The sequence below is a fragment of the Pteropus medius genome, unplaced genomic scaffold (genome assembly GCF_902729225.1).
Source record: "Pteropus medius unplaced genomic scaffold, Ma_sr-lr_union100, whole genome shotgun sequence".
Taxonomy (NCBI): Eukaryota; Metazoa; Chordata; class Mammalia; order Chiroptera; family Pteropodidae; genus Pteropus; species Pteropus medius.
The window spans coordinates 5,487,706-5,507,985 of record NW_024352784.1 but is presented as its reverse complement, the minus strand read 5'-3'; the positions used below and the strand labels follow the sequence as shown (position 1 = coordinate 5,507,985).

At 48.1% G+C, this 20,280-nt stretch overlaps 1 protein-coding gene and 1 pseudogene across 1 annotated transcript in view; both read right to left on the bottom strand.

Moving 5' to 3' along the window:
• Positions 1–2,649: 2,649 nt before the first annotated feature.
• LOC120590529 (RWD domain-containing protein 1-like) lies at positions 2,650–4,108 on the bottom strand (annotated as a pseudogene).
• A 495-nt stretch (positions 4,109–4,603) lies between these two features.
• Positions 4,604–20,280, bottom strand: part of MOGAT2 (monoacylglycerol O-acyltransferase 2) — a 16,688-nt gene continuing 1,011 nt past the window's right edge. The window contains 6 exon segments of the mRNA XM_039847822.1: positions 4,604–4,758; positions 6,198–6,389; positions 7,037–7,082; positions 7,084–7,217; positions 7,559–7,752; positions 16,646–16,841. Of these exon segments, the coding sequence (XP_039703756.1) occupies positions 4,604–4,758; positions 6,198–6,389; positions 7,037–7,082; positions 7,084–7,217; positions 7,559–7,752; positions 16,646–16,841 (917 nt within the window).

Sequence of the window (20,280 nt, the reverse complement as noted above, 5' to 3'; positions counted from 1 at the left end):
AGAGTGTGTTCAGTGAGCAGTGAAGGACGCAGGGAATGATGAGTTGGGAGGTAAGGCTGGTGAGGTCAAGGGGGTGGATGAGAGAGGGCCTCGAATGCCAGGCCGAGTAGGAGTTTAGGCTTATCTTGAGGCATCGGAGATCATTTTAGGGAGCTGGGTTTTGTCTGAAAGAGAAGACATGGGTGCTGCACGTGGGCTGGCTGGAGGGAGAGCAGTGGAGGCAGGAGTATCCATGCGTAGTGTTACCCGGTGATCACCCAAGGTGCTGAGTGCTATGACAGAGAAAGGGAAAGTCTGGGCAACAGAGCGGAAACCCTGTCTCAACCAAGAGCATTAGGGAAGGCTTTCTTGAATCAATGAAATCAGTATTGAAGAATGAGTAGGAATTACCCAGACAAAGGGGGAACTGGAATGGGGAGCGAGGCATTCCAGGCAAGGAAGGGCATGGGCAAGGCCCAGAGGTGAGAGTGAGAGCATGGCTGATACATGGAAGTGCAAATGGTTCAGTCTGATGGGAAGCTGCATATGGCTGAGGGAGGAGGAGAGATGAGGACAGAGCAGATTGGGCCACATGGTGGAAAGTGGTAAAGGGCAAGCTAAGAAGCTTGGGCTTTGAGCAGAACATCTTCTGTCTTCGTTGACCCCTCCAGAACCACTCTACCCACGTCCACCCAGCTCCTTCCTGAGAGACTTACCTGCGTGGACTGCAACCACAGGCCCTCAGACCTTCTAACTTCTTATTAGGTTCAGGCAATAGGGAGCCCTGGCAGGAGATGGAGGGAGGGGTGTGAGGTGGGAATGCTCACCTAGCTCCTTTCCTGCAACGATGGCCCCTGCCCACGACTCTCCTGGTTTAGGTAACTTCTGCCTCCACTTGTCCTTCCAGGCCTCAGGGTGGTAGCAGCAGTCTGCACCATGGCCACAGCCCAGCTGTGGCTTACCGCTTACTGGCTTACTGACTTATTGTTCTGTGTGGTTTTCCAACACTACACACACTTCAGAAAATTGTTCTTTTATTAAACCCTTCTCAAATTATCCTTATTTTCGTATGTCATCTGGTCCCTGCTGGAATCCAGGCTGATACAAACTCTAGGAGCAATGGAAAGCCATAGAGGGGATTCTGAGTATGGTTGACCTGGATTTGCGATTTTGACAGCTCACTGCGGCTGTGCACGAAGGATGGAGTTAGGAGAGAGAGATGGGGATGGAAAGTGATGCAGAGGCAGAGTCGGGGCCCCAGGGGTAAACTGCGGCTTTTGTCATTGTCACACAGGAAATTCCTAGGTATGTGAGGGAGGGGCAGGTCTGCTGCAGACTTTCATTTATAACTTTTTGACAGATTGTTTGTAAAAATGGTCACAAGAATCTTTCCAGGTGTCTCCAGCCTTTTGTATTGTGACATTGCTGCTCTTCCCAGGCATAGGTAGAGTCTATTTCTCTCCCCTTGAATCTGGTCAGGACTCATGACTTGTTTTGACAGACAGAAAGCAGTGGAAGTGATATCATGAAAGTTGTGAAGCCTAGGACTTAAGAAAACTTGCAGCCTTGCTCTCATTCTTTCAAAATCCAGCCATCACTGTACGCTAAAAGACCAGTCAATAAGAGAGGGACTCAGGGCCCGCCTACATAGAGAGGCCCAGCAGTTCTAGCTCTCCAGCTTTTCCATCCCCAGGCAACCCATCCATTGAAAGCCCAAGCAAGACAGAGAAGAACCACCTAGCCAACACACAGATTTGTGGGAAATAGTACGTCCTTACCATCTTCAACCATTACATTTTGGAGTGATTCATCATACAGCGAGAGATAACTACAATGGGCAGGTACTTTTCTCCTTTGCAAGTCTTGTCCTTCCCCAGGGCCCTGCCCGCCTGCTCGGTCCTCCAAGTCTTCCCCTGTCTGGAGATCGACACTCTCTCCTCTGAACTCTACTGTTCTTCATCCCAATTCTCTTGCGACCCAGATAGCGCACTGCCTCATCTCCATGAAACACTGAGTACATTCATCACCCGACTCCTAGTTTACATGTCATCCACGTCATTCCGGACAGAATGTGGAGTGGCTTAAAATTGCAAGATACCGTATGATGGTCACAACACTGGAGGTGGATATTGTCATCCTTATTTCTCAGATGACAAAAACTGAGGTTTGAAGGTGATGTGACTGGCCCAGAGTTACTGAAAAGTCATGGGCTAAGATTGGAATCCAAACATACACTTCTCAAATGCCTCCCACATTGCAGTTGTTGGTATGACCTGCTCCTAGAGGGAAAGAACGCTGCTTCCCTCCCTGAGGGTGAGCAGCATTCACAGGTTCTGGTCCTACCCAGCACCCTGTCCCCTCACACATGTACCAAACCCAGGAATCCAGAATTATTCTTTCAGGGCACCTGTCCCCGTCTTACTCACCTGGGAGACACATACAAATATCCACTCCTCACATCTAGGTTTCATTCTCTGTGCTGGTGTATCCTGAGTCTTTGTTGTTGTTAATCTTAAGGTCAGTTTATTAAGTTCAATGATGAAAGCTTTCAGAAAAATATTCTCCTAAAAATTATTTTTTCTCAGGAAAAAAGAAAGGAAAACCAACACCCTCTCAGCATAGCCACAGATACTGTGGCAGTCAAGCCTCTCTGCAGATGGGGATAGTCCATTAAATGGTCAAGTCACTCTCTGGATCAGCGAGATTGTAGTCTGGATCATCCTCAACTTGCTCCAACTCCAAGTCATCTATTTCCCGGAACAAAGACTCATCGACCTCCTCATTGGTTCCAGCACCCTCCAAATACTAGATATCAAATGTGTCGAGATTATGATCCATTTCAAATAGCCGTTTTCCACTTAATTTATTTTTTTCCTGCTTGTTCTTCTTTCATTTGTTTCTTTTTTAATTTCCAAGAGTTCTGCATCAGCCTTGGCCTTCCAACTTAAGAAATTCTCAATTGTAATAGCAATGCCATGAAATAATTGATTTTCAGCTTCTTCTGTTTCTTTTTCTTTTTGTTTCTTTTCTTCTCTTCTAGTTTTTATCTGATCTACTATTTTATTTATTTATTTATTGTATGAATGTCTCTAAAGCAAAGATCATTACCATACCAAGATTTTCTTCTGCTGTAATGCTAATAATTTTAAAATGCCTGAAACATCATTAACTTCTAGATTTTTCCTCAGAGAATATTTCATAAAAAGGGGCTTCATCTGGGTATTTTTCACCATATGTAAACTTGAGTGTTGCCTGGACAAGTTAATCATTTTCTCCAGCCTTAGATGTCACAGTAATGATGAAGCTGGTTGGATTTTCTGATAATACCGGTTAATGACACTCTCAAACCCCTCTTCATTCATCGCCTGTATAGCCTCACAGTACAGCTGTACTGCTGGAGAGAGAGAACATGAACAGGACTAAAGCTATGCAGGTGTAGCTGAGAGACATCTGCCTGTGAAGGAGTCAGGGTAGATGGACTCCAGAGCCTCCAGCTCGTTGCGCTGCTTCTTGCCGTAATCTGTCGTTGTGACTTTGTTGCTGCCCTTGGATCGCCCAGACCCCCAGGCGGTGCGCTACAGCAGGGACTGCAGCCGCACCGGGACAGTGGGCAGTGGCCTTGCACTGTGTCTTAACATACTCTTTCCTTCCCTCTTCTTTCCAAAAACAACAGGGCCCAAGGTGGTAAGCTTCGTGTTGATGGGTCAAGAAAGAAGAGCCAACATGGCCTTCTCTAGCCCAATATGATCCACCTTCTGGGAAGATGAGACAAGGCTGTAGGGCCACAGGGCCAGGCTGGTGGTCAGAGGTGAGGTTTTGACCAGCCTTTTCAGTTGCGGGGTGGGGAGAAAGAGAAGAAGGCTAAAGTAGAATCCTTTCATTTATTGAATTGACATTTATGGAGCCTTCCCACTTTTTGTGCAAAGGTCGAGTGCTGAAATTACAAAGTTCAAATATGAGGTGTCTCATGGAGCTCTCAGCCTATGCGATGTCAGAGCTGAGACTCAGAGATCATCTTAGTCAGAGAAACTGAGACTCAGAGGGAGCATGAAAAGACCTGCCCATACAGCCAGTGACAGAGTACATTTCTCCTTATCCACCTTTTGGACCCTTCTGGCTGCAACTCCATAGCTCAGAGGATCCCCAAACTCAAAGGTGCCTAGGGTAATTGCAGGGGCTTCATGGCCACCCCTTTCTCTCCAGCTCAGGGAAGGAGGAGCTGGGACACCCAGGGTGCGGGATGAGAGAGCTAGTAGGAGAAGAGGCTGAAGCTGGTGGCTTCTTTTGTGCTGTCACTCAAGGTAGTGAGTGAGATTACAACAGAGGACAGAGACTTCAAAAATCATTCTCTTCCAGCCCTTTCTCCCATTTCACAGATGAGCAGACCAAGGAGAGGAAAATTTGCAGAGGTTTTGCACAGGAGTAAAAATCACCAATGCTGGAGTCTAGTTTCCCCTCTCACATTGCCAGTTGTGACTTGGGGTTTGATTTGCAGGAGTCTGGGAAGGCTTTGAAGATATTTTCAATAGACTCCTCTACGAAGCCTTCTCAGATCACAGCACCTACCACTGGGCTCCTAATGCTAGCCCTGCCCTTTGGGGCAGCCCCTCCTTTGGGGAGGTGCTTAGCAGAACTCCAAGTGTTGGTCCATGGGGACATTGTACTTGAGCTTGTGGGCTTCGAAGAGGTTACACAGCTCCTTGATGTAGTGATGGTGCAGCTTGTCTACCTCCTCCTGTGAGGGATTCGGTATCTTCTGCACCTGGATGGGCTTTCCCACTGCAAACACAGAGGTGGGCAGTAGCTCAGAGTAGGGGCCCTTGGGGCAGGTGCCCACCCCTATGGTCATCCCTGCAGGAAAATGTTCTTACTGCCATCCCTTTCAACCCTATTTCAGGTGATGGGTTATAAGATGTTAAAGAAACTCCAAGATTCAGATATAATAGCAACACCACCAGCTAGCATTGCAATGTGCCAGGAAATGTGCCAGATGCTTTACATAAAGGAGATTACATCTCTTTAACCCTCATAATAATCCTCTGGGGATCAAACCTGTATTATTCCCATTGACAGGTAAGGCAATGAGGCTTAGAGAGGTTAAGTAACTCGTTCAAGGTCAAATAGCCAGGAAGAATCAGTGTCAGGTTTTAAAAACGGGGGATGTCTTCTTAACTTCCAGGACGTATGGTTCTGGGAATCTAAGCTGCCATGATTAGAAGCACACATATTTCTAGGATGAGGTGGACCTGCAGCCCAGGCAGCTCTTCTTCCCTCTTCTCCCTCCATGCACTGCCCGCTTCATTCTAGGGAGGAGTCAGGAAGGCCCCAACTGATCTCCTTCCTCTTGGTCTGCCTGGCTGAGAAAGCACCTCTCCCACCTTCTCTTGGGAATAGCTCTGGAGGCAGCAGCAATATTAACATTCATGAAAGGTTGCCACACAGCACAGGAAAGTCATGGTGTAGGGTGGGTCACTAAGTCTGTGCTCGGCTAACAAACAGGTGGCTAGAGATGAATGGACCTCTCTCTACAGGCTTTGCCAGAGGAACCTAGTTGGAATCCAGGAAGAGAGCAAACAAAGTTTCCAAATAGCTGAAAAAGATGACATTAAGTCCATACACTAAAGCTCACGCCCATTATTTACAGGAAATAAACCCCAACTCCGCTCTAATGATTGCTACTTTACACACAATTCTAACATACTTGGAATGCCCTTCCCTTATATCCACATTCTCCAATGAGCCTTATTGGATCCTCCTGGTCAGAATTAGACCCTCTTTCTCTGGTATAATAAAAAGTTGAATATATCCTCATTCAAACCTCAACTTTGTTACTCAAAGGCAGTGTGCTTTTTTCATTTTGAAAGTTTCTTAACTTCTCTGAGCTTCGGTTTCTAACCAATGAAATAGAGATCATAGTCCTTACCTTGAAGGTTGTCAGGACAAACCAAGATGCTGCATGCAAGGGAGCCAATGCAGTGCCTGGTACATAGCAGGAGCTCAGTAATCAGTAGCGACCATAGTTCTTTGTGCCTCTGTTACAGTTCTAATCCCAGACCATCTCGTATTGGGGTTATCTGCCTATGCGACTGTTTCTCAGTCTAGAATATGAGCTCCGTGAGGGCAAGGAAGTGTCTGGCCCATTCCATGTCCCTTTGCAGCACTCAGCCCAGGCCCCTTTCCCTGTAGCCTACCCACCCCCAGCCTGGATCTTGGCTTACCCACAGTGGTGATAGGCTGGAGGTGGGGTAAAAGACCAAAGCTGTACTGAAAGATGCCACGGCCATGAAAGAGTGGGAGGGAGACACTCGTGACTTTCTGTAGCCGGTTCTGGATCCGGCACAAGGAGCCAGGAGAGTTCTCGATTTGGTCAAAGAGGCCATTCTCCCCAAAGGAGAATATTGATACCAGAGCTGCGCCAGAGGGAGACAGATAAAAGAAGGCATGTGGGAGGCCCCAAGGAAGGCCTTAGCTGAGCACCTAGCTTCTGGCAAGGACCCAGTGACCAGGAATTGGAGCAGAAGACAGAGCCCTGGGCCAGAAGCAGGAGACCTGAGTTGTTTTTCAGATCTGCCATAGCTTGCTTTCTGACCTTGAGCACGTCCTGGCCCTGCTCAGGACCACGATCTCCCAGTTACACCATGACAGATAGACCAGAATGCTTCAGAGAGTCCTCTCAGATAGAAAACACCTGCTAACATTACAGAACAATCTCTCCTGCCCCAGTTAGCTTGTATTCTTCAAAGATACTTCGAGTTCAGAGAACAGCTCTGCAATATGCCTCAAACTCCATTATCCCAGATCCCACAGGTCTCAGATCCAGTGTCAGCTTTGGGCAATATATCTCTTCCCATCTAGTCCCTTTGATCACCACGTCTCCCCTCTGCAATTTCTCTTGGGTATTTGGGCATGAGATAGTACATTGCTCTCCAAAATATCGTTGGTATTGTGAATGGACTGAGGATCTCTCTGCCAAAATAGGATCTCCATTAGTCTTGCTGTCTTCCTACCAAAATACAATTCTTGCCAGTCTCCAGGTGAACCCAGAGCCTTCTTCCCAGATACCCATGCATCAGGGCGAGCCTGATGAAGCCCTTGCAGTTCCCACAGCAGCAGTGTGCAGGTGCCAGGCCTGGTATCGAGTGCCTCCTGGACGCCCCCTACAATGACACCCAGCAGGTTGCCACCATCCTTCCTGTTCAGAATGTGAGCAGCGCTCTCCTTGTCCGATGTGACCAGCCCTGGGGAGAGAAGACGATGGTCATGTATGAGGCGAAGTGGCAGAGACTGTGGGGGTAGATGTGGCTCAAGAAAGAGATCACCAAAAGTGCCTACAGAGGCCTGGGTCCCCTACTCCTCCCACTCTAGCTGAGAGTTCCCTGAGGACTGGGAACTCCTTAACCCCCTCACTGAGCTCATTGTCCCACTTGGTGCTGTGGGAAGTGCTTTCTTGGGTCTAGCCTCCTTCTGCCGCTACACATGCTCTTGGAAGAAGTACACAACTATTGGCATCCCTCACTAAGATCCCTCCTCCATGCCTGCAGTCTCGTCTTCCTAAGCTACCCAAGTGGGGAAGACTCACACTCTGACATGAGATAATCCCTGAAGAAAGGAGCCCGGAACCACAGGGGCAGCTTCATCAGGTGGGGGCAGATGCTGGGGAAGAGCTCAGGGAAGCCCGTGCTCTCAGTGCACAGGTCGACAAAGGCTCTGGTGGCCAGAACCCTGAGGGAGTGAAAGCCAGCAAAGTAGTTCTGGGAGGGGTCCGGCTGCAGTCTTGACCAGCTGCAAGGACAGCAACCTAGTGAGCCAGAGCCGGATCTGCATGTGCAGCCTGACTCTGCCTCTCTCCAGTGTGACCTTGGGCAAGTCATTCTCCCTCTCTGAGCCTCAGTTTTCATGAAGATTGAGATATACTGGGTGAATGCACCTGGTGATACCATGGTGCCGGCTGCGTCTCAGACTCACTGCTAGCTTTGGGCAAATTGCTTCCCTCCTACGCTCTTCACCTGTAAAATAGGGACATTTGGCCCTGTCCCGCCTACCTCCCAGAACTGCCAAGAAGCTTAGTTCTGAGGGTGCCCTGGAATTACGAAGACTACTATATCGCAGGATGTAATTTGAAGGCATCAAAAGGCCACACAGGGACACCACCATAGAAGAGCCCGGTTTTACAAAACTCAATATAAAAATTGGCACAGAGAGTGAGCATTTGCAAGATATATTGGGAGTGGATTCCTGTTATGTTGAAAGAGCACGCAGACCAGTAGGCCAACCCTAGTCCTATTTACCTCTGTACAACACAAGTGTCTCCCCAGCAGCTCTCTGCTCCCCTTGCACCAGACTTTCCTTGCCCTTTGTTCACTCTTCCCCCAGCCATAGGCAGCGTTGCTGGCACAGCATTTTGCCTGGGTCAAGTCAGGACTTCAGCGTGGAGGGTGTAGCAGGGACCACCAGACACTGTACACTGAGTGAGAGAGGAGAGCCGTTCATCATTAGCAGTTTCCAGGTGAAGCTGGGTGAGTGGAGGGGGCAGGAACCGAGTTAACAAATTCTGTTCCCAGCCAGTTACTGAACAGGCTGCAATGTGGCCGAGTCTGCAAAGATTATCGCCATGGGCAGTGATTGCATATGTGGGGGCGGGGGGTAACCAATCCATTCTCCACCCTGTCAGGAACCCCAGTGCAGCCCACCCTTTACAGTGCTCTGCACTCTGGGAGCCACAGCCATTCGAGTTTGAAGGCCCCTGAGGCCCCAAGCCCCTGGCAGGAGGCTTTCCCTGATAAGATTGCCCAGGCCCAGGCAATTTGCACTCCTAATTGGGGGGCAGGCGGTAGCCATTTCCACTCTGGCTCAGCTTTTTGAGGGTGAAAGTTCATCCTATCATCAAGCTGAAACATCTAGTGGGTGACTCCCTGAGGATACTTGTTGCTGCCTTTGAGGCCCCAGAGACCTGGCCGCCCACCCTTAGAGCATCCTGGAAGGATGTGGGCAACAGCAATGGAGATCTGAGCCTGTCTGTCTCATCCAGCTTCTCTTGTCCTTGACCTGGACTTGGTCTCTGCAACCTACTCCCCTACCCAGTATGCCCTCCGATAAACCATCAACACTTTGCAGAAAGGCTGCAGGGACCATTGCCTCCCAGACAGGGACAAACCTCCTCCATTTATACAATAGGGATTTATTGGACATGAAAACAAAGACAGAGATATAATATAACCAGAAATTTCTCACCAGCTCACTGGGAAAGCTGCTTCCTCAGGAACCCATTTGTTGGTGTTTCTTTAAAAACATACCTGGCTCCCTGCACTAAAGCACTGGCTTACAAATTCTCTTTTATTACCAAGTGAGAAAGGTAATTTTGTACAACCTCCATAAAGGTGATTTGTCAATACAACTCAAATATGTAATTCACCTTTCAGCCCAGCAACTGCACGGCTGAGGAATTTAGCTACAGAATTTCTCGTATTTGTGCAAAACAAGATTATTAACTGAAGCATTATTTTTTAGTAATAGCAAAAAGTTGGCACCTACTCAAACATCATCAACAAGGCCTGTTTAGAAAAATTATGAAACATTTACATAACGGACCACTATGCAGCCATAGAAAAGTGTGACAGCTCTTCTTGTCCTGAGAAGGAAAGATGGCCACAGTGGTTTGTCAGGTGAAACAGCAAGGGGCAAGACGATGTGTGCAGAATGTCACTGACTGTGTCAGAAAAAGTAGGGGGACATACATGTGCTGGTATGTACATGCACCAAACACTGGTTGCCTCTCAGTTGCCTCTGGGGAAGGAACTGGGGAGATGGGATATGAAGTGGGACAGGACTTTTCACTACATATCTTTTTGTCCCTTTCACATTTGGAAAAAGAATGCATTACCTATTTTAAACGAATAATGAATTAATAAATAAATGAAATAAATAAAATAATAAACAAATGAAAAAATGATTATTCCCTGAGTAAAGAAGTCTTTGTGTGTGGAGAGCTATCCTGGTGAGTGTAAGGGCCTGTGTCTAGGCAAGTGCGTCAATATTTGCATGTGCATGTTCAAGTGTGTACACTGATGAGGCCATTGCTATCCCATGGAGGCCTGGTCCGCATCTCTCCTGGTCCGCATCTCTCCTGGTCACTTTCTGGGCGAACCTCTTCCATCTGCCCCCCTGTGCCCAAGCGATATCCCACCATCACGGTGAGGGCCTTGAGATTACAGGCCACCTGGTGGTGGCATCTCTGTGTCCCCAGTGCAGGCCTGGAACAGAAGAGATGCTCCCTGAGAGACTGTGGAATGAAGGAAGGAAAGAATGAACCATGAATGGATGAAGCTGAAGCAGCTGGCCTTGGAAGAAAGGGCTCCTGCCCCTGTCCCTGTCCTGACATGTCACTTGGGTTTCACTGAGCTGCGAGTCAAGAAACCTAGGTTCTGCTGTTGGCCCATCACCTGACCTTTGCCCTCTTTTTCCCTCAGGTTCCCCTCTGTCCCACAGGACAATGATAACATCTCCCTCACAGGGTCATTACTGGTTTCAGGTGAGGTTCACCTAGAAGGAAAAGGTTTGTAAACTGCTGTGCTCTCTGCTTGCTCCTTCAGTTCTCTTAGGGGAGGGAAGTGTGACTAAGCAACAACAGATATCTGGGGAAAGCCCCTTCTGGGTAACTGTCATGGCAGGCTGGGCATGGCACCAGGTAGAGGCAACCGGAGAAGAGAATGGTCAGGTTGCTAGGCAATGGTGGTTGCTATTTTTAAAATTTATATAATTCATACCCCCATCAAATTCACCTTTTTAAAGTGTGCAATTTAGTGATTTTAGTATATTTCAAAGGCGTGCAACCATCCCCACTGTGTAACTCCAGAGCATTTTCAACATCCTTCAAAGAAATCCATACCCATTAGCAGTCACTCCTCTTTCCTCCCGCCCTGGCAACCACTAATTTATTTTCTGTCTCAATGGATTTGCCTATTCTGGACATTTCATAAAAATGGAATCATATAATATGTGGCTTTTGTGTTGCCTTCTTTTACTTCACAGACTGTTTTCAAGGTTCATCTATGTCGAAGCAAGTATTGATACTTTACTCCTTTTTATTACTGTATACTATTCCATTGTATGAATAGACCACATTTTGTTTGCCCATTTAATGGCCTTTGGCCATGGCAGGTAATGTGGCCATGAATACTCTGTACAAGTCTTTATGCAAACATGTTTTCAGTTCTCCCAGGGGCATTTCTACCTTGAACCCCAAGACTCTTGCTAGAAGATCACAGCCCTACACAGACTCTCTAGGAGAGGACATCTCAACCTTGGATGGGAGCAAGGACAGTGAGGGGCTGTGGCTCTCCCATGTCTACCCAGTCCCATCTTTTGACAAATTCTCTTGTGCCCTCACATCCTTGGGGCAACCCAAATGCCTCAAGCGCCCACTGTCCTGATGGCTTTTTTATGGGTCATGAAGCACCCACACCGCTGGCCTCTTTAACCATGGTTGTAGGGAAGCCAGTTGCAGGGCAAGAGCCTCCATTGGACAGTGGAGGAAACTGAGATGCAGAGGGGTAAGTGACCTGCCCACAGGCACCCAGATGACCGCGTCTGGGTTCCGCTGTCTCCTGCAGAGAGCACCCAAGAGAGCCAGGAAGCCTTTGGCCCAGGCCCGAGGAAATAGCCTGAGACTCAGGACTGTCTCGGGGACCTTCTCCTTTCTGGTCTTGGAAGGTCCAGGGCACTCAGGAGTCCACTCCAGGACAGAGGTTCCTGCATCAGCAGCTTAGCCTTGGATAACCTATTCCTGGCCTATTAATGTACCTTGATAACTCAGTAGGTTAAAAATGCAGAGCAAGCAAGGTTTGATTTGAAAGGTCTGATGTGTGATAAATTTCCTAGGGGAATCTGATATATATCAAAGTTTGAGAATCCCCACTCTAAATCAAAAGAGTCCTCTTCCAGGTTCAGGTAGTTGGTTGTGTGTGTGTGAATGTGGACTGGAATCCTTTCCTGATTCTTCCTATCATGGTCGGATAGAATGAAAGGCTTGGATAGTCTCCCTGGCCCCAGCAGTGACTCAACATAGCTTAAGTCGGGGCTTCGGCCTCCCCAGGCTTCTCCATTGATAAGTTCTCAGTTCTGTCCTCTCGCCCTTCAACAGTCATGTGCTCAGTTAATAGACACTCACTGGCAACTACAGACCTATTCCCTCAATTCTAAGACGCACCTTTTTTTCACATCTTAAACATTTTGTTATCAAAATACAACTGACAATTCTAATTGGAAGAATTTTTTCTTAGCAGTACTTAAAAAACTGGTATGCTTTACCACTGAGGCTATCTTAGAATTGAAGAAGTATATTATGTGCCAGGCACCGAGAGCTGGGAACAGTGCACAAGGTGGGGAATTCCCAGCATCTATTGTGTGCCACGCACTTGCGACACCAATGCGCTTCATCCTCTATTAACCCTGGGAAGGAAGTACTGGCACCAATGCCCTCATTTTACAGACGAGGAAACTGAGACACAGGTTAATTAGCTCAGTCTAGATCACATAGCTAGTAAAGTGGCAGAGGCAAGTCAACACAGGCAACATAGCTGCAAGTGTGTGACTAGTGGGTTCGGCCGCCTTGTAGGAGAACCCAGGTGAAAGGTGGTGGGGTTAAATGGGGGGTGGGGGAGAAGTGCACTTCAAGTAAAGGTATCAGCACAAGTGACACAGTTCATGCCTGCAGAACTGGGATGGCAAAGGGGGAAGGAGAGGCAGGTGAGGAGTGAGTAGGGATCTGGGGTGCATGGGTCTATAGGCTGCAGCAAAAATTAGATTTTATTCTAGGTGTGATGGGAGTCACTGCTATGTTTTAACATTATATGAGGATTATTCTGGCTGCTGAGTGGAGGATGGACTGGGGAGGGAGGCTTTAGTGGAAGTGGAGCCCAGATGAAGAGGTGACTGTGGTCAGGACTTAGGGCTTCAGGAAGAGAGAAGGGCAGGTTTGGAGGAATCTGCGAGACAGACCCCAGGCTCTAGAGGAGCAGCTCTCAACCAGGGCTCATTACCCCGCCTCCACACTAGGGACATTTAGTAATGTTTGCAGACATTTCTGGTGGTCACACTGGTAGATGGGAGTGTTACAGGACTCTAGTAGGTAGAGGCCAGGGATGAAGTTAGAATCACTACACACGCACACACACATATCAAAGAATCATTCAGCCCAAAATGTCAATGGTGCAGAGAAAGCCTCCTGGAGAGCTACCTGGGTGGAAGAGGGAGTGGCAACAAGTGCAGAAGAAATGAGGCCCCCCCCAATCCCTTCAGGGCAGCCCTAGGGCTGAGGGGACAGCTGTGCTCTGTGCCAGGTCCCTGTGCCCATAGCAGAAGTAGGACTCCTGAGGGGGCGGGCACAGGAGACAAGCCCCAGCTCCTTGTGAGGGAAGACTTTCTCACAGGCAGAGAGAGCCCTCCCATAATGAAAGGAGCCATTGCAGGAGAAAGCGAGTGCCCTGTCCAAAGACAATATAAGCTGGAGTTCTGTCCCAGGTGGGTGGCTGGCCACCCGAGTCCCTCTGACTTAGGTTAAGAGACCTCAGTGCTGAGAGGAGGCGGGGCTGGGAAGGGGAGCACAAACCATAGCGATGCCTGCAGGGCAGCGGAGGAACAACTCCCAGGTGTGAGCGGGAGGGGTCAGTGATGTATCCTGCACTGAGCCATTTCCTGATGCCAGGTCACAGTCCTGGTCACAGCACTTCGCCCCTCCTCAGGCCTTGACCTGTGTAAGCAGTATCTGCTCCAGGATGATGACATCCTCGCACGGGAAGCCCAGCTCCCCAGCTGGTCTTCAGCATGAGGTGGAGACAGTTCCTCCCTAGGTGAAACATCGCCTGGTTCTCCACCATTAGCTTTTAAGGAAGCCTGTAGAGTGAGTTTAGAAAACTCCAGGGCCCGGAAACAGTTTCCTAATTTTGCTTGAAATTCCACCGCTAGACGCTAGTTAATAACATCACAGTTAGAACTGATAGGAGCTCAGAAAGCCACATGCATTTGATGGGGGCGTGCAGAGGCTTACGAAAGAGGGAGAGCTTCCACAGAGTTGGGACTCCCTCCCTGGGACTTCCCCATCTCCTGCCCACCCCAAGGTCCTTGTAGATCCTTTTGGAAGAGTTGAGGGTCTCCCGGGAGCCCATGGGAAAAGGAATCTTCAGGCCACAATCTGACCCCTGCAGGCTCTCAGCCTAGGACGGGCAAAGTAAAAATGTGCGTCATCTGGCCCTCTGCTGGCCACTTGGTGCTATAGGCCTGCAGGGGGCACCAATCCTGAAACAGTGTGCAAATAGGATTTCTGTAAATCAAGTCCAGTGTCCCACCAGGGTCAATATCCTAGAGACTGAGAAACCCAGCTTGAGAGCTTCCTGGCTGGGGAAGAATCAAGAAGGGCAGTGGATAGGAGAGGCAGAGAGCCATCTCAGTATCTTTTTTCTACCAGACCTGCAACTGGCAGCAGCTCCAGGGACAAAGAGCCAGATGCGATCCTTTGTAAACCCTTGAGTGACTGGAAGACAGTCCCCTGGAGAACTTTCAGTTGCAGAGTCCCAGTTCTGTGGAATGGCCTTCAGTGGGCTCCATTACCTTATTGCTGAAAACCTCTCCATTCTCATCCCAGTCGTACCTTTTACTTTAATCACACTGGACATCAGGCTTATTGCTCAAAAGCCATACTGTGGCTAGCTTCCGGGCCTGCACCTGTGCTTTTCCCTTTCTTTCCTTGGTGAACTCAGGATTCAGCTCACAGTGGGAGGTGAGACCACAAAGCCAGAATCCACAAAGCTCTATTAGAGGCCAGAGCCTGCTTAAGGATTCTTTGGCTTGGAAGCTGACATTCACACACACTTTCCAGTGGAAACTCTGACCTTGGCTCAGGAGAACAAGCCCTGACCTGGGAAGAGGAGAGGAAGAGAAGGGAATTCAGAATCTCAAGCTCAGAGGTCTTGGATGGGGACAAAGGACTCTGCCCATGACATTTCTATGGCCCCTTTCCAGACCCAGCAAGCCCTGCTTCTCTTTGATGACGAAATCCTGGGAGGACACACTGCAGAAGAAGCAAACATAGGGGGTGAGGAAGATCACCCCCACTTGGGGCCCTCAAGTTAGCTCAGCACTGCCCACTTGCTCTGCCTTTCAACATCTATCACTCCACATGAGCATGGAAGTCTCTGCCGGCCAACTTCCTACTCTCTGCCCAGCCCCTGACCTACTGCTCTGCCCTGCCCTGTCCTACCTTTGCCCTTTGCCCAGGAGGCCCTGCTTACTAGGGCATTAAGGGCTCCTGCACCCTAGTTCCAGAGCCCCAGGACTATGAGAAGGGAGAAAGCAGGGGCCCTGACTTTGCCAATGAGTGCCCATAACTCGGGTGAGTTGTTTAACCTCTGTGAGCCTGTTTTCTCCACTCCTTCCCCTTTTACCAGCTGGGGACCTAACTCCTGAGGGGCAAGAAGAGGTGGGGCTCCCAAATGGAGTAGGAGAAGTCATGCAGGTGTGAAGGTCAGAGCAACAGGACTCTGGGCTACTAGAGTCCTCTCCAGACCCACAGCCATAGCCAAGCCTCCCCAGAGTCCCCAATGACTCAGAAAAATGATCCTAGTTACTAAATCACTGAGAACCTACAAAGTGCTTTACTCATTGTCTCACTGAATCCACACAACTCAGTGATGTATGTGCCATTGTTTCTACTTTACATATGGGGAAACAGGCTCAGAGAGTCTGTGTATCTCACCCAAGGTCACTCAGCTGATATGTGTCAGAACTGGTATTAGAACCTAGTCTGTCTAGCTCAAGATCATATTCCAAACCTCTTTTCTCTCTCCTGTTTCCAGAAGAGAGCCTACTGTCCCTGCTTGGCATCTCTCTGTGTCCCTCTGCCTGCCCCATCCTATCCCATCTGGCCAATAAACCAACCCTGCCCAGCTATTTACGTTCAAGAATTAGTCTGTCTGTAGTTCAGTAAAGGAGCTAAAGGGTCTGTTCACTCAGGACTGATCTTTGGATCCAGGGTCAATTGTCCACAATGACCATTAGGTGTCCTGAGTCACAGAGACAGAAATTCAAAAGCACTCAGAGAAGGAGGAATCAGTCGGCTCACTGGGTATATGGGTAAACTGAGGTTCAGAATGGGACAGGGTGCCAGGGGACAAGGCCTTTGCCAAGGACACATAATATACCAGAGTTAAAGGCAGGAGAAAACCTGAGAACCAACTCGGGGCTCTCTCCCCTGCTGCTTTACCCATAGTTAATGCACAAACTTTAAAACCAGTAAAAGAACTTGTATGACCTTGGTCATACTTTTGTCTCTCTCTAGTTATCAGTCTCCTCATCTGATGAAGTAGAGCTAGATGGTCTCTTAGGACCTTGAGTTTATTATCTTCACCCCCAAACCTGGGCTGCTGAGGAGTTTATACCTATAAGATATATATGTGGGCCACAGTATATGTCTCTCAGATCTCCTTCAAATTCTGCACATTTATCAATCCTTATATTGGTTCCACATCCATGCAGATGGCCAGAGAGGAGCTGGACTCTTCCCCATGCCACACAGTGGTGGAAGCCCTGGCTTCTGCCTTCCAGTCCAGTTCTTCTCATTGCTCATAGGACCACACTTTTCCCCATGAGACGTGGGGCCCTGGCCACATCTCACTCAACCCCAGTACTCACCAAGATGGGGAAATAGTCCTTCATGTACTTCCATATGACCCAGTGTCTTAGGATCTAGATGAGCCTGCCCCCCTGCTGTTGCTTCTCTCAGTCGAGGTACCACCAGGTTGCATACAGGACACTAAATAACCACAGTCTTGTGAACAGGAGGCCTGTGAAGACCACAATGCAGATCTGGGCTGGGGAGGGAAGCAGCAGCTATCAGTGGTCAGAGGTGTGACAGAAAGGAGGTGAGACTGCCCAAACTGAGTCTCCCACGTACCTAGCACTAGCTGTCCTGTCCAGCCCTTAGCCCCTGGAAGAAGACATCAGCTTCCAATGCCTTCAAGGAGGAGAGAAGCAGCCAGCCCAATGTCACACTGGAAGCATGGACTTGAACTTAGGTAGGCCGAACTCCAAAACTCGTTTTCCCCACCGCACCAGGCTGCCTTATTCACTCTGGTCTTCCCCTTCCTCCTCCCTCTCTCCAGTAAAGTATAGTCAGCCCTTGAACAGCAAAGCTTTGAACTGCACTGGTCCATTTATATGTAGATTTATTTTTCAATAGATATGTAGAACACTGTAAATGTATATTCTGTTCCTTATAATTTTCTTAATCATATTTTCTTTTTTCAAGCTTAGTTTATCGTAAGAATATAACATATGATACATGTAACATATATGCAAAATACGTGTTAACTGACTGTTCATGTTATTGGCAAGGCTTCTGGTCAACAGTAGGCTATCGGTAGTTAAGTTTTAGAGTTAAAAGTTATACATGGATTTTAGACAGCATGGGGTGGGGATTGGCACCCCTAACTCCTACACTGCTCAAGGGTCAACTGGAGTTCGCTTTTCACCAGGTATTCAATAAATACCTGGTGGACAACTGTCGTATTAACTGTTTCTAGTTTCGATCTTTTGGGATTTTAGAGAAAAAGGAGGCCCTCTTTCTGCCTAGCCCTCTGTCTGTCCACCCTCTAGCCCACCTTTCCAAAGATAAGTCTGACCAGATCCCCCCTCTAATGAAATCCCTTCCATGGCTTTCCCATGACTTCAAGGCACAGCCCGCGCAGCTCATCATGGCAATCAAGCTCTGCGTAGTTGGCCCTACCCACTCCCTGCTCCAGCCTCACCTCACCCACATATACACCCAATGCTTGGGCCACACTAAACTGCTGCGTGTTCCTACAGCTCACTGATCTCTATCGGTTTCTTAGCTTTTGCTCGTGCTGTTTTCTCTGCACGCAATGCTCTTTCCTGGTGAAGAAAAGGAGTCCCCACTTCCCTTCAATATTGTACCAGAGGTCCTGGCCAGTGCTACAGGGCAAGAAAAATGAATGGACAGCATCAAGATTGGAAAGGAAGAAGCAAAGTGTCTCTCTTCGCAAACACACAACTCAATACATAGACTGTCCTAAGGAATTTATAGAGAAGTTACCAGAAGTTACGTGAATTAAGTAAGGTCATGGGACTTTGGAAAGAACATTTGCATACACGTGGTTGCACATGCGTAGAGGATGAAAGGACTCTACTGATCTGGAGGAAGGAGACAGGGTGCCAGGGGACGAGGGTAGCTCGGAGATTGACTTAAATTTTATTTATTTATTTTTCTCACATTAAAAAAGCTCACGTGAAAAAATAATAAAGATCTCCAGCTAAGGCTCTCTCCTTTAGGCAAAATCAAAAGCCCACGTGGGTAACTCCCACTTTAAGGAAACCAGTTTCAGAGAATAAAAACAAATTGTTAACAGTGGCTACCTGGAGAGTAGGCTTTGGGGGAGTCTTTTACTTTTAAGATAATTATTTTGTTTCAATCTTTTACAATAGAATATATTAGTTTTACAGTCAGAAAGAAAAAGTTTAGGAAAAATACACACAAAGCATTTGTACCACACCAGCCCCCTCATCCTGGCCTCACCCTTTAACTCCTGATAGCAGGCAAAGCCCAGACTGTAGTTCACTTAGGAAGAGAGACACTTTCTTTTACTTAATCCTCACAACTTTAAGAGGGAAAAATTTTAAACCCCACTTTATATGGTCTACAGAGGGTATGCAAATTGGCTAAGCTCACACAGTAAGCTAGTAGGATGAGATCTGGGATCCAACTCATTATTTTGGCTGTATCATGCTCCCATTTATTCATTCAAAAAAATATTTATCAACTCCAACTGTTCTAGGAGCTAGAGATGCAGCTGAGAACAAGACGAACTGTTTGAATGGAGTTTATCTTCCTGTGTGAGTGTGTGAGTTATAGAGGAGAGGAAAGGAAATAGACAGTAAAATGTAATCCACTGGGAAAATATTTGTCTCTGGGCCTTGAGTTTTTGGTGACAGGTCCTAGCTGACTTCTCCAGCCACTTTTTTACTACTCTTCTAACTTCAGTGTGAACCAGCTGTTCAATAAGTGTGTAGAGTCTTTACATCTCTACTGGAAGCCCTTACTCTCCTGCCAGCCTTTCAATCTATCTCCTAAATATCTCTTAAAAGGGGCCACTTCTCTCCATCCACTGCTGGCCTCCCGAGACCAGGGCTGGCAATCTTTTTCTTAAAGGGCCACACTTTAAATACTTTAGACTTTGCAGCTCATGAGGCAACTTGGAGGATATTACATAGGCACATAACCATTTTAAATACAATCATTTAAAAATGTTAAAACCATTCTTACCTCATGGACTGTGCAAATACAAAAACAATCAGTTGACCAATGGGCCGTGATTTGGCAACCCCTGATCTAAAGTGTGACTGCTCCATGCCATAGGTCTATTGCCCCATTCCCCAAACACAGTAGATATCTCGACTGCAGCCACAGGGACCTTTAACACTCAGATTGGACCTTGTCACTCCCCTCTTTAAAGCCCTGTTGGGGCTCCCCTTTGCCCCCAGGATAAGGGATAAGGTAAAACCTCCCACTCCTGGAACCAGTGGGTCCAGATCTCTTTTCTCAACTGTTTTCCCTCTAGTCCTCCAGGCCCAGGGTGACTTTGACCTCTTCACTGCTCCTGACATTCCAAGACTCCTGTGCCACAGGTCCACAGGCCTGGAGGTGGGCACGGCCAGTCAGACACACTTTTGCTCACAGAGCTCACATGAGACAAGCAGAGTATGAGGTCCTTTATCCCCTGTGGTCCTAGGCCACAGCCCGTTGTCCAGGAGCCAGCACTCGCAGCCTGCTCTGGATATAGACCTCCCTCCCCATTCTTCCTCCGCAGCCTCCTAGCCCACACCTCCTCTCATATCTCCTCCCATTCTCTCTGCCTTCTCTCCTCCCTTTGTCTCTTGCTCTCTCGTCTGTTGGCAGTAGGAAAAGCCCAGGACTCTGCTCTACAGCCTTGGACATTTAAGACACCTAGTTTCTCTTCTCATCTGTGTAATGGGCATAACCAGGGATATTTAAAATGTTTAACAACCCTGAGGTTGGAGACACAGATCAACATAAGGGATGCTAGGGGCAGGGTACTGAAGGACTTGTTTTGCTGGAGGTGAATCTTTGAGCTGCAAAATTGTGAAGAGATTCTAAGAAAGCATCTGGTGTGGTGCGATGTGGTGTGTTGTGGTGTTGTGTGTATATCTGTGTGGTGGTGGTGGTGGTGGTGGTGTGTGTGCGTGTGTGTGTGTGTGATTGCTATTGACCAACCT